Here is a 15,156-nt window from a genome sequence, read left to right as displayed (position 1 = left end):
CATAATCTAGTTAAACACTTGTTGTGCTTTTGTACTGGTAAAGTGTTGCGTTAGCAGTGATAAAGGTCATGGGTTCAATCCCAAAGAAAATGCAAACCTAGCATGCAATATAAATTGCTTTGGATTCACGCATCTGCAAAATGCATAATTGTAAATATTTTTGCATAATCTACTTAAACACTTGTTGTGCTTTTGTACTGGTAAAGTGTTGCGTTAGCAGTGAAAAAGGTCATGGGTTCAATCCCAAAGAATATGTATATCTAGTATGCAATATAGGTTGCTTTGGATTCACGCATCTGCCAAAAACATAATGTAAATAGTTTTGTATAATCTAGTTAAACACTTGTTGTGCTTTTGTACTAGTAAAGTGTTGCGTTAGCAGTGATAAAGGTCATGGGTTCAATCCCAAAGAAAATGCAAACCTAGCATGCAATATAAATTGCTTTGGATTCACGCATCTGCAAAATGCATAATTGTAAATATTTTTGCATAATCAAGTTAAGCACTTGTTGTAAAGTGTTGCGTTAGCAGTGAAAAAGGTCATGGGTTCAATCCCAAAGAAAATGCAAACCTAGCATGCAATATAAATTGCTTTGGATTCACGCATCTGCAAAATGCATAATTGTAAATATTTTTGCATAATCTACTTAAACACTTGTTGTGCTTTTGTACTGGTAAAGTGTTGCGTTAGCAGTGAAAAAGGTCATGGGTTCAATCCCAAAGAATATGTATATCTAGTATGCAATATAGGTTGCTTTGGATTCACGCATCTGCCAAAAACATAATGTAAATAGTTTTGTATAATCTAGTTAAACACTTGTTGTGCTTTTGTACTAGTAAAGTGTTGCGTTAGCAGTGATAAAGGTCATGGGTTCAATCCCCCCAAAAAAATGTAAACCTAGTATGCAATTTAAGTCGTTTTGGATTTACGCATCTGCCAAATGCATAATGTAAATATTTTTGCATAATCTACTTAAACTCTTGTTGTGCTTTTGTACTGGTAAAGTGTTGCGTTAGCAGTGAAAAAGGTCATGGGTTCAATCCCAAAGAAAATGCAAACCTAGCATGCAATATAAATTGCTTTGGATTCACGCATCTGCAAAATGCATAATTGTAAATATTCTTGCATAATCAAGTTAAGCACTTGTTGTGCTTTTGTACTGGTAAAGTGTTGCGTTAGCAGTGAAAAAGGTCATGGGTTCAATCCCAAAGAATATGTATACCTAGTATGCAATATAGGTTGCTTTGGATCCACGCATCTGCCAAAAACATAATGTAAATAGTTTTGTATAATCGAGTTAAACACTTGTTGTGCTTTTTTACTAGTAAAGTGTTGCGTTAGCAGTGAAAAAGGTCATGGGTTCAATCCCCCCAAAAAAATGTAAACCTAGTATGCAATTTAAGTCGTTTTGGATTCACGCATCTGCCAAATGCATAATGTAAATATTTTTGCATAATCTACTTAAACACTTGTTGTGCTTTTGTACTGGTAAAGTGTTGCGTTAGCAGTGAAAAAGGTCATGGGTTCAATCCCAAAGAATATGTATATCTAGTATGCAATATAGGTTGCTTTGGATTCACGCATCTGCCAAAAACATAATGTAAATAGTTTTGTATAATCTAGTTAAACACTTGTTGTGCTTTTGTACTGGTAAAGTGTTGCGTTAGCAGTGAAAAAGGTCATGGGTTCAATCCCAAAGAATATGTATACCTAGTATGCAATATAGGTTGCTTTGGATTCACGCATCTGCCAAAAACATAATGTAAATAGTTTTGTATAATCGAGTTAAACACTTGTTGTGCTTTTGTACTAGTAAAGTGTTGCGTTAGCAGTGAAAAAGGTCATGGGTTCAATCCCCCCCAAAAAATGTAAACCTAGTATGCAATTTAAGTCGTTTTGGATTCACGCATCTGCCAAATGCATAATGTAAATATTTTTGCATAATCTACTTAAACACTTGTTGTGCTTTTGTACTGGTAAAGTGTTGCGTTAGCAGTGAAAAAGGTCATGGGTTCAATCCCAAAGAATATGTATATCTAGTATGCAATATAGGTTGCTTTGGATTCACGCATCTGCCAAAAACATAATGTAAATAGTTTTGTATAATCTAGTTAAACACTTGTTGTGCTTTTGTACTGGTAAAGTGTTGCGTTAGCAGTGAAAAAGGTCATGGGTTCAATCCCAAAGAATATGTATACCTAGTATGCAATATAGGTTGCTTTGGATTCACGCATCTGCCAAAAACATAATGTAAATAGTTTTGTATAATCGAGTTAAACACTTGTTGTGCTTTTGTACTAGTAAAGTGTTGCGTTAGCAGTGAAAAAGGTCATGGGTTCAATCCCCCCCAAAAAATGTAAACCTAGTATGCAATTTAAGTCGTTTTGGATTCACGCATCTGCCAAATGCATAATGTAAATATTTTTGCATAATCTACTTAAACACTTGTTGTGCTTTTGTACTGGTAAAGTGTTGCGTTAGCAGTGAAAAAGGTCATGGGTTCAATCCCAAAGAATATGTATACCTAGTATGCAATATAGGTTGCTTTGGATTCACGCATCTGCCAAAAACATAATGTAAATAGTTTTGTATAATCTAGTTAAACACTTGTTGTGCTTTTGTACTAGTAAAGTGTTGCGTTAGCAGTGATAAAGATCATGGGTTCAATCCCCCCAAAAAAATGTAAACCTAGTATGCAATTTAAGTCGTTTTGGATTTACGCATCTGCCAAATGCATAATGTAAATATTTTTGCATAATCTACTTAAACACTTGTTGTGCTTTTGTACTGGTAAAGTGTTGCGTTAGCAGTGAAAAAGGTCATGGGTTCAATCCCAAAGAATATGTATATCTAGTATGCAATATAGGTTGCTTTGGATTCACGCATCTGCCAAAAACATAATGTAAATAGTTTTGTATAATCTAGTTAAACACTTGTTGTGCTTTTGTACTAGTAAAGTGTTGCGTTAGCAGTGATAAAGGTCATGGGTTCAATCCCAAAGAAAATGCAAACCTAGTATGCAATATAAATTGCTTTGGATTCACGCATCTGCAAAATGCATAATTGTAAATATTTTTGCATAATCAAGTTAAGCACTTGTTGTGCTTTTGTACTGGTAAAGTGTTGCGTTAGCAGTGAAAAAGGTCATGGGTTCAATCCCAAAGAAAATGCAAACCTAGTATGCAATATAAATTGCTTTGGATTCACGCATCTGCAAAATGCATAATTGTAAATATTTTTGCATAATCAAGTTAAGCACTTGTTGTGCTTTTGTACTGGTAAAGTGTTGCGTTAGCAGTAAAAAAGGTCATGGGTTCAATCCCAAAGAAAATGCAAACCTAGTATGCAATATAAATTGCTTTGGATTCACGCATCTGCCAAAAGCATAATGTAAATAGTTTTGTATAACCTAATTAAACACTTGTTATGTTCCTGATAAAGCATTGCATTAGCTGCGCAAAAGGTTATGGGTTCGATCCCAAGGAACACACATATTGATGAAAATTATACCTAAAATTGACTTATACTGTAAGTTGCATCTGCCAAATGCAACCTCATTTATCTCATAACATCTTTAATAAAAACAAATGTATAATAAATATAATTCTGACACTACATTTGTATAGATGCAACATTTAAACATTTAAAGTCCTCATGTAAATAATATAAACACATAAACATCATTCACTCTGCTGTCAGCATGCATGAATCCACCTGACTTTACTCATTCACAAGCGTACAGAAATCTAAAGTGACGTGCTGCGGTTTGTGACCTGTACTTGTCTCCTTTCTAAGCCCAACATTATATCAAGCAGATGAAATATAAATGCTGTATATAAAGCCACTATATATTCACGGTGAACTGGAGCCTGATTTAAAAGCTCCAGAAACTCCACCAGGTAAGACAGGCCTGAGGCAAATTCATTCTGGAAAGCCCCCTAGGCCTTGAGAAGCATTGTGAGGGTGACTGACAGCAGATGAGGGACGCCCGTCTGGACACCCAGGGGATTGTCATGTTCGGTATGGGAGATTCAGACAGCTCAGGAGACAGACAAGGAGATGTGGATTTGGGCTTACCTGAAGATCTTCTCAGGTGCCTGTTCACCTGTCACGAGATCGTAACCCCTCTCCAGGTTCGAGTACGGCCATGGACTGTGGACCAAACACAGAAAAGCCTTTATGAACAACATGCACAATGATACATAAATCACTCTGTCTGTGGCAAGCATGCATGAACACATTATAAGTGGTTGCCAGGATGTTGCTATGTGCTTACTATGGCATTAATAGCTGGATTATACAATACCAACCCAATAAGTAGTAGTAAATGTGAAGCTTGCTTTAGCCACTGCTACTAATAAATGATCATAATGTTGTCAACACTAACTGCGGTCTGTCTTTAACACTGTCCCACTTTTTATCTTCCCCTCGACCCCGGAGTTGACGTTTGGCCCAAATGTTTCATTGCTGTTATATTAGACCAGCTGTTGACTGAGTTCATTAACATGCACAGCCAGAGTTACTACAGTACATTTGGCATGAGGTGATGAATAATATCTCTCTCTCTCTCTCTCTCTCTCTCGCTCTCACCTCTCTGTTTGTTCGACTCTGACACTCACCCTTCATTGCGACCCCAATCGGTGCGAACGCACAGATGCTCGTGCTCCGGGTCAGACTCGTAACCCTCCAGACAGCTGCATTCACCTGTGAAAACACAACACACAGACCGATTATATTCATGTATCCCTCATGTCCACGTGGCGTCCAGCGGTCGCTCAGCTCCAGTGCCGCTGCTAGCCATTTTGGTGCCCTAAGCATAATTCCTTTATAATGCCCCGACCCTGAGAAAAACAATGTTTGTTTTTGCCAGTTTAATTTTTTATTGACAAACATATAACTTAATAGCAGAAAGTAAAATCTTCACAGCTTTAGCCAACACACACTACACATTTAAGTGCAAACTTTTATAGAATAGCAAAACAGAAAAAATTACCAAACTTAAATTATCAAAATAATCCAGACATGGTTTTCCCAAGTACAATGTCACTTTAAATAAATTACATTAAATAAACATCAATAAGTAAACAAGAATACTCAATATTCTTAAATAAAACAAAGATTCAGAGAACTAAGTGTCACAGTAATGTTTGCTTCATATCATGACGTTTTATATTTATATTATATATTTAAAGTGATGAATTGTAACATGTGCACTGACTGCTAACGTTAACTTTTACTGAGAAAGTATTAACCACCGTCACGTCAAAATAAACCACAAAATAAACTGCTGCTCAATATCTAAAGAAACGTAGAAAAGAAAGTAACAGCTGCGTCAGTTATTTGTAAAGTGAATATGCATAGGTAATGTTTTACAGTAAAATCTCAATTTAGCTTGCACTGAAGTTATAAATAACAACATAGTTTGCTAAACATTAATATCAGCACAGCAAGTTCGAGGCGCATTACGATTAGCAGCAGCTGCAGCCCATGCGCATTTCCCTTAATAGGAGTGAATGATAAAACATGATGGATTTACCTGCAAGTGATGCACGGGCATCATCCCGCAGTTTCTTCCTTTTTCTTTTTTCCGATCCTGACTCCTGCTGTCTTTTCGGGACCATTTCCAAAAGTTGCCTTCTGACTGGCCGTTTCTCAATCCGAAAGCTGCAGCCTGCGCGAGGTCGCATATGCAGGCTGCATACGTCATCAAGCCTGGTTTATTTCAGTTAACTAAACATTACATTAGCAAGTCATAAGCATATTACAACAATTTACGATTAACTAAGAATAATAGTTCACTTTATAATCGTTAATATTACGAAATAAGAAAGTTTTAGTGACGTATGCAGCCTCTAAATGCTACCTCTGGAGGCTGCAGCCTTCGGATTGAGAAACGGCCTCTGTCAAACTTCGTCAGGCGCCCGCGCGATCAACCGGCACGGACATCAAAGGCTGGGGGCATACTTTCTAGACTAGAGCCATTAAATTATCTCGTTCCCCCTTTTTTGTAACATATACATGGATATAAAGGGCCTAATAATATTTCTATAGACTAATGAAATAATTTCAGCATTATAATTTTTTTTCATTAGGCTATTATTTTTGGTGCCCCCTCAGCATGTGATGCCCTACGCACAGCGCGTGATGCGCGTTATGGGAGCGGCGGGGCTGCTCAGCTCATGGGTTCGGTCCAGTACAAAGCTTTGTAAAGGCAACGTGAGGTGAACTCACTGCTGCCATATCAGATCTTTCTTATCTTGAAAGTCCTCACATAAGAACTCTCAGTATACAGTATATGATACACAGAGATGATTGTCTAAACGTGTTGTCAGGAGAAAAAGAAAGATATCTCACCTGTTTGTTTTATAGGCCATTTTTAAAACAAAATGTGTTTCTGTACAATAAAACTGTACACTGTGAAACCACAAAGCGTATAATCATCCAAAAGTACAATGAGAGATCGTTTGGTTTCTTTCTTTTAAGATTCAGGTTTCAAAAGATTGCCTTTCGAAAAAATTCGAAGACTTTTGTTGGGCACGCTGTTATTGCATAGCAATACACTCACCTTAAGGATTATTAGGAACACCATACTAATACTGTGTTTGACCCCCTTTCACCTTCAGAACTGATGTGTGGCATTGATTTAACAGGGTGCTGAAAGCATTCTTTAGAAATGTTGGCCCATATTGATAGGATAGATTCTTGCAGTTGATGGAGATTTGTGGGATGCACATCCAGGGCACGAAGCTCTCGTTCCACCACATCACAAAGATGCTCTATAGGGTTGAGATCTGGTGACTGTGGGGGCCATTTTAGTACAGTGAACTCATTGTCATGTTCAAGAAACCTTTGTGACATGGTGCATTATCCTGCTGGAAGTAGCCATCAGAGGATGGGTACATGGTGGTCATAAAGGGATGGACATGGTCAGAAACAATGCTCAGGTAGGCTGTGGCATTTAAACAATGCCCAATTGGCACTAAGGGGCCTAAAGTGTGCCAAGAAAACATCCCCCACACCATTACACCACCACCACCACCAGCAGCCTGCACAGTGGTAACAAGGCATGATGGATCCATGTTCTCATTCTGTTTACGCCAAATTCTGACTCTACCATCTGAACATCTCAACAGAAATCGAGACTCATCAGACCAGGCAACATTTTTCCAATCTTCAACTGTCCAATTTTGGTGAGCCCGTGCAAATTGTAGCCTCTTTTTCCTATATGTAGTGGAGATGAGTGTTACCCGGTGGGGTCTTCTGCTGTTGTAGCCCATCCGCCTCATGGTTGTGCGTGTTGTGGCTTCACAAATGCTTTGCTGCATACCTCGGTTGTAACGAGTGCTTATTTCAGTCAAAGCTGCTCTTCTATCAGCTTGAATCAGTCAGCCCATTCTCCTCTGACCTCTAGCATCAACAAGGCATTTTTGCACACATGATTGCCGCATACTGGATGTTTTTCTCTTTTCACACCATTCTTCGTAAACCCTAGAAATGGTTTTGCGTGAAAATCTCAGTAACTGAGCAGATTGTGAAATCCTCAGACCGGCCCGTCTGGCACCAACAACCATGCCATGCTCAAAATTGCTAAAATCACCTTTCTTTCCCTTTGTGACATCAGTTTGGAGTTCAGGAGATTGTCTTGACCAGGACCACACCCCTAAATGCATTGAAGCAACTGCCATGTGATTGGTTGATTAGATAATTTTATTAATGAGAAATTAAACAGGTGTTCCCAATAATCCTTTAGGTGAGTGTATATCGCATTTGCAAGGGTCACCTGGAAACGAATGAGGCAAGATCTTTTCTCACAACTAACTTTTATGAGCCACTTTGATTTCATGATTTTTTTATCGATCAGTTTTAAAGTGTATGCTTAATTTAATGGTTTGAAACGGAATAAACTTCCCATCTTTCTTAAATGAAACTAATACACTTTGATGAGCTGTTATCTAAAGCATTGACGTTCAGATGTGTAACTCTTTTAAACATAAACATGAGCTCTGATAACATGAAAGAATTTGCATAATTCGTATTATTAACATTGACCAATCTAATCTCAATTTCCACACACATTACAGTCAGAAAGCCTCAAACATGCTTTCATATTTATCAGAAGAAAGTCCAATATTTCTTTGCGGCTTTTCTTGTCTTAGTGATCAAAGCACAGCGACTGTTATTGCTTCTATTTTCTTCTTTTCTTAACCTGCATGGAAATCAAAGTATAAGCGTTTTTATGCTGCCAGAGTTTATGATTTTCAAAACAAGATATGAACCGTACAATTCATAAAATCAATGAAAGTACAACATAAAACTAAAATAGAAAAAAAAAAAACATTAATGCAGTGTTATCTGCTGAGCTACTACTACAATTCAAAGACATGCACTTTTGTCAAAGAATATTATGAATAGTAAGAGAGCTCTACATGTTTAAATATTTTATTCAGGTGCAGGTAAAGCTGTCTTAACCAACCTATATACTTCAACTAAGATATCTGTTTAAGTTATTTGTCCATTCTCGCAAATGTGACCCACAGATGTGTTTACAGAATTAGCTTTTCTACTGGCAGCAGGTCAAACTTAACTCTTTCCCCACCAGTGTTTCTTTTTAAGTCGCCTGCCATTATTTTCTTTTTGTGATTTTCACAAAATGCCTTGTAGAAAATTGTCTTCTATAAATATATAAACATACAAATATATCAAATGAAAGAACAGATCCTCTACTTTCAAACAAACAAAAATAACATTGACAAACATTTCATGCTATCTTTATTTGTTCTCATTTTATGACATCTTAAATATGTGAAGGTTTCTTTAAAAATACAAATTTTGAGCAAAAAGCTGTGATAATTAGAGATCAGATTCAGAACGATTATCAAAACATACACAGAGTTTTCTATGTTTTTCAATTAGTTGATGCTTAAAGTTTTTTTTTTTTAAAGTTTAAAAAATATTACACTTTACACTTCAGGCATTTTGAGCAAAAAACACTAACTTATTAATTATATAATAAAACACAGCATACGAAACTGTAATTTTTTCAAAAACTACAAATATTCCAAGTGTACCAATGTCAAACGTTCAATTTATATGAGAAAGAGACGCAAAAGGGATCACTAAACTCTTAGAAAGATGTGTTAATTTTTAATGTATTAACTTTTTGTGTTAAGCTTTTAACACATTATGTTCATTTTGTGTTGATTTTGTGTTAAAATAAAACACAAGTTGTGTTAAAAGTAACACGTGTTTCAATAATCACACAGAGATGGGTGGATTCTGGGACAACGCATTTAGTGTTAAGCATTTAACTTAAATGATCCAAAATATCTTATTATTATTATTAATGTTTATGAAACGGTTTCTAATTTAACAAATGCATAAAAAAATGTGTCCCATCTGATGCAAAAAACAAACAACCTTGAAACGTAACCAAAGATTGTAATAAGCTGCATACACAAACAAATGATGCGGTCGTTATTTTTGAAAGACAATCTCGCCTTAACTATAGAATAATTGGTTACACTTTACAATAAACTTGTTGTTGTGTTAACAATTACTTAATGCATTAACATCAATTAACAATGACAATGATACTACATTGTTTATAAATCTAAGTCATGTTAATTTCGGCATTTACTAATATATTAATAAAATCAAGTATTGTGACTGCTAACATTACTTAATGCACCATGAACTAACACGAGTAACTGTATTGACTTTAACATTAACAAGAATTTATACAGCATGCTAAAAAATGATATTGTTTGTTCATATTAGTTATTGCATTTATTAATGTTTACTAATACAACCTTATAATAAAGTGTTACCAAATGATTTCATATCTTTATCAGTTAATGTGCTTTAAATGTATCATCAAAATGTAGAAGATAAACTACATCAAATCTGACTAAACACGGTACAACAGATATAAGAATACAATATTACTTAAAATAAGATTGTTGCCTCTCTTTCACAGAAGTTAAATGAGTTAAGATAACAGCAGACTCTAAAAACCCATAAAGTCAGATAAGAAGATCCTCAGATATGAGGTTAATTCCTGAACCGCTGCGCTGGCCGGAGGGAAAATGAAACAATGATAAAAGTCATTTCACAAACAGCCCGCACAGACATTCATATTTCATGAGCTGGAGGGATGAATATTAGAAATAATATGCACTTGTCTGTATTCACACCATGATCATAAGATTCATTGAGTTTTAGAGCTTTGATTTCATGATTTATTCTCATAAAAATACGCTAATATGCAAGGCAAAATTTTACGTCAAAATGATTTTATAATTTTGTGCTTTCCTACTTGCAGACAAAACTCTCATATACAAAACAAGTGAATGTAATTTTACACAAAACCCTGAATAAAAATGTAATAAAAGTTGCTGTGCATGCAGACGAAAGAGATGTAATTAGTTTAATAACCAAGCATTTCATAATTTATATCCTATGACTGCATAAATATGTGACAGATTCCTCCGTAAGAGCTCTTCTGTACGACACAGCAAACCTTTCTATCTTATAAAACAGCCGAGCACCAGTCAACACAGCTTCTCTCCATCATGTCACTGTTATTCTGATTGAAAGGATTTCAGCGATCTTCAGCAGGTGGATTGTCTATACAGTAAATGCTTGTCCTTCGAAATCCTGTAAGCGATGCTTTGTGTGTCATAGCGTCTCAAAGGATTATTGAAATCTTTTTGAAGAAAGTTAGAAAGTGTTTTGAATGACTCTGTTTGAAGGACAACTTTCAATTGCTTCTCACATGTGTACAACCGTATGTTTTTGGCTCTGCTCTCAGATTTACCTTGACTCCTCTATTATACAGAAGTAATTCAGTTGACCTGAAATAAAGACGTCTGAAAAGGCAATTTGGCATCAAAGGTTGAATTTACACTGCAAATCTTAAAGGATTACTCCACAATCCTGATCATTTACTCACCCCCATGTTATCTAAATGTTTATGTCTTTCTTTGATCAGTCAAGAAGAAATTAAAGTTTTAAAGAAAAATATTCCAGGATTTTCTCCATATAGTGGACTTCAGTGGTCCTTCAAAGGACTCTAATTGACCCCATCTGAGGCATAAGGGTCTTATCTAGTTAAACAAAAATATTTCTATCAAAATTTTCTAGCAAGGAAAAAAATTATTTTTAACCCAAAACTTTTCGTCTTGCACCAGCGTGACCTTACGTAATCACATCAAAAGGTCATGCATGATGCATTTACACTAAACACTTGGCAAACAATTCAAGGTAGACATACTGACCCGGAAACAGCTTCAACCACAGAGGAAGTAAAATGTTGCAATATGCAATGGACACAAAGAAAATAATGATACAAGATGGAGGTGGGGTAAAGCATTTTTTATCAGAGCTTCTCAGTGATTTTAGTCCTGTCCAAATGCTCCATGTCAGTAATCATTACGGACAATGTCAGTAAAGATTACGGCGACTTTTCCTCATTTCCTGAATAATTTCTTTTTAATTTGGTGGATTATTTTAAATATAAAAGAGCATTTACTTGCGTTCTAAGCGCAAAAACAAGTCAGTGGCAAGTCAGTTCCTGAATAACACGACACAAACTTTAAAAAAAAAGTCAAATTTACTTCTCAGAGACAGTGAACTGTTTCTGAAACTAACGTTCTCTCCAAACTGAAATTAATCACAGTGTTTTGCGTTTTCCTTGTCTGTGTCATGTTGTTTGCACATCTGATATCAGGAAACAAGCTAATGTTCATGTGACGATGAGTTGGGCGCTGCACAATCGAGTTACCCCTCCCACTTCTGAATGTTTTACTGAGATTTCTAATCCCGTCCGAATTGACCATTAATATTACAGTACAAATAAGGCCTAAAACCAATCAAAGAATATTGGAATCCATGCACTTTTTTTCCTGCTTACATGCTCATGGGTTATATCCAATCTGTGCCACATGGGGGAAAATCGGAATTGAGTCACTTCAAACATGCAATGTAAATGCAGCCAAAATTATTGCATTATTTTTGTAGCAAAGCCTGAACTTTTATAGACTTTATTCCTTATATTTGCTTATTTACTCTGCCGTACATACAGTATGATTGCACAGTGACTTGCACTGTTATCTGTGTCATTTGCACCGATGCTGTAGTGTGGTGTCATGTCAACCAGAGATATTTAATATCACTAAGATGGAAATCGCAACGGTCAATATGGCCGATGTAGTCCAGCCTTCCAAAAAAAAAGAGCCAATCGTCAATAATGACATCCTTTGTGGGAGGGACTTTGGACACGTACAGTATCTGACAAGTCTTGCTTTAGCAATACCTGGAGACATGCAAATAGGCCACCACAGTAACGTGACTTCCTTAAAATGGTTAAAGGAAAATTATACAGCAATCTTTATGGTATGAAAGATTTGTACATGTTTTATGTTTTGTAGCTGTAAAAATGTAATAATACTACGATTAAATGTTGCAAATACGTCTAAAATGTATGCTTCATCTATTTAAACATCAAAAAGTACACATACGCATTAATACGGTGTATTAACAGTGAGACCAGGCTAAATATGCATTAATTTTGGCCATACAGTATAACATCCATCATGTTTACACTGTCATGTGACATTAGCAGTGTTCAACTATCACTGCAGCGCCCGGGGAGCAACTGTGAGAAACGTGCCTTGCTCAAAGAAAAACCTCAGTCGTAACCTTCCAGCCGTAAGGATCGAACCGGCAACCTTTGGGTTACAAGCTCAACTCTCTAACCACTACGTCTCGATTGTCCCTAAAGATAGGTGTGGCGGCTTCTCGGCTCCAAAAGCCTCGTGGGACAGAAAAACCTCAATTCAAGCATACTGAGAAATCTCAGCAGATGCAGTAGACCATCTGGACGTTTCTCACTGTTCTTGGCATACTGCTGTTTCTTGCACATACTATACTACTTACTTCAAAAACTGATTTTCATATGCAGTACTACATATATAGTATGAAAGTACATATTTTTTGGACACAGGGTGTGATGGAGAGCCTGGTATAACGGTACAACACGAGCCTTTATCCTTGAAGAAAAGAGATGGAGTGCATCAGAATCGCATTTCTAGAGGTCAAAGCTGCAATGACAGGATGCACACCGGCTCTCCAGTACAGCACAATTTTGCTTATAAAATGGATTGCACAGTAAGCAAAACTTTTATCAACCAACCTTGGTCTGTGATCGTCTTATCTCACCTTTAAAAAGATATGAGTTCCTGCGGTGCAATGCGAATAAAGCTGAATAGTTTTTCTTCTCATTAACATCATAACTCATGGTCACACACCTGAGACACGCACCTGCTCACAGCAAAAGCAGAAAAGTTGTGCTGGCGGTGCCAACGGTGAAGGAGTTTTAGCTGTACTCTGACTGAGATCATAAAATAAATTTATTGCAAGCTTTCAGGTCCAATACAAAAGCTACCGATGTCCTTGGTTTCAAATGGAGCATCGAATGGATTGTGGGCGAACTTGAACTCACTTTTATGCACGGCAGAACACACAAACTTCATTTACTGTACAGTAGCAAAGCCTTGTTTCACATGATGAAAGATTTGACCAGAATCAATCTGATCATTAAAACTCTTTTGCTTTTAAACCGCGGGTGATAACCAGACACCTTCATTAAAATCTGAAGAAAGGCAGCGCAGGCATTTTTCTGATCTGGAGGTTCATCGCGTGGGAGATATTGCTGTTCAGATGAACACTTCTTGGCGTTACACAATGCGATTCATCACATCCGACTGTTTCAGAGACACACGGACAGCAGTAGAGAGTCTGATAAACCTCAATGCTATGAAATGACATAACCATTTTGTCCTCTATTAGTCGTCTATGTAGGAGAGAGAATCTGAGAATATTTATAGCAGATGAACACAAGAGAGGGTTGGCTAGTTTTTATTAAGTCATGAGCGAATCATACATTTGCGAGGCGGCCCGCGAGAGAAGAGAGCAGAGCTGATAACCTTGCGGTTTAATCAAAAGCCGGTTGTGGGTCGAGATTGAGCTGGCGCTGGGCCCGGACGCCCGAACGCTCTCTCACAGAGTCGTGTGTGTGGAGAGACAAGAGGCTTTTATCAGCCAATTCTCCAGCAGAGACAAACGTCTGATAAAACTCAGCACAGCTGCGCTCGCAACCGCGAGATACACGAGCGCAGCAGAGATCGCATGATGTGCGCAACATTACACACCTTTGCTTTTGTTTTAAGGAATCGTTCACCTAAAAATGTCTTGATTTAATTGTTCTTGTGTCGTTTCAAATCCATATGACAATGAGAAATGTTAAGGTGTTTTGCTGGTTGAAATCACTACATTAAGTGATCTAAATGTATTTTTATAAATATATATCCTTTGTGGAAGGCTTACACTGCAAAAATTATTTTCAAGAAAAAATTCTTAGTTCCCCTTCGAGGGAACTCGAGCTGCGTCGCCGAAGCTACGCTATGGGAACGCCCTCTGCGTGATTGCGTCTGAAGCACGTATGTCAAATCAGTCCAATGGTCAAGTGACACGTCATAGGCGGGTGACGTGGGAACCAGGAAGCTATAAAAGAGCACCCGGCAAGCCGACTTCAGCTCTTTGTGCCTCAGCAAGCGAGTGTGTGTCATTATCATGTCTAAGCAAAGTTTTAAGGAGTGTGCTTCCCCGTGTCCTCGTTTCATTACGAGCGAGGACTCGCATCGTCTATGTGTTATGTGCCTCGGGGCACAACACGCACGATCATCTCTTGAGAGGGGTGGTTGTGCACATTGTGAAAGGATGCCGCTCCGTACGTTGCGCTCGCGGCTCGCTCTCTTCGAGGAGGGTGGTGAGCCGCGTGTTCCCCACGGTTCTGGCCCCGCTGCTGCCGAGGCAGGGCGGAAGCTGCGATCGTGGGGATCACAACTAGATCTCGCGGACGAGCTTGAGACGGGTCTCCCCCTTTCTCAGCCTTCACCCGCGGGATCTAGCGCCCCGTCTCTGGATTCGGAAGCACGCGCTGCGGTTTCTTCCGCCCAGGGCGGGAGCCCAGTTTTGCATGTATCGTCGTCCGAGGAAGTCGATATTATGTCTGTGGACGTGGTGGACGCTGAGGAGCCTTCTCATTCGTCCCCCGCGTTCGATGATTTGATGGAGGTTGTCACTAATGCTGTGGC

At 37.8% G+C, this 15,156-nt stretch overlaps 1 protein-coding gene across 1 annotated transcript in view; it reads right to left on the bottom strand.

Annotated features, from left to right (window-relative positions):
• LOC135774117 (astrotactin-2-like) overlaps positions 1–15,156 on the bottom strand; it is a 387,641-nt gene that overhangs the window by 159,421 nt on the left and 213,064 nt on the right. The window contains exons 8-9 of the mRNA XM_065284005.2: positions 4,621–4,705; positions 4,079–4,153 (exon numbers count right to left, since the gene is read on the bottom strand). Coding sequence (XP_065140077.1) covers positions 4,079–4,153; positions 4,621–4,705 — 160 coding nt within the window. The remainder of the gene's footprint in view (positions 1–4,078; positions 4,154–4,620; positions 4,706–15,156) is intronic.

The sequence above is a fragment of the Paramisgurnus dabryanus genome, chromosome 5 (assembly GCF_030506205.2).
Source record: "Paramisgurnus dabryanus chromosome 5, PD_genome_1.1, whole genome shotgun sequence".
Lineage (NCBI taxonomy): Eukaryota > Metazoa > Chordata > Actinopteri > Cypriniformes > Cobitidae > Paramisgurnus > Paramisgurnus dabryanus.
This window is presented reverse-complemented; position numbering and strand designations above follow the sequence as displayed.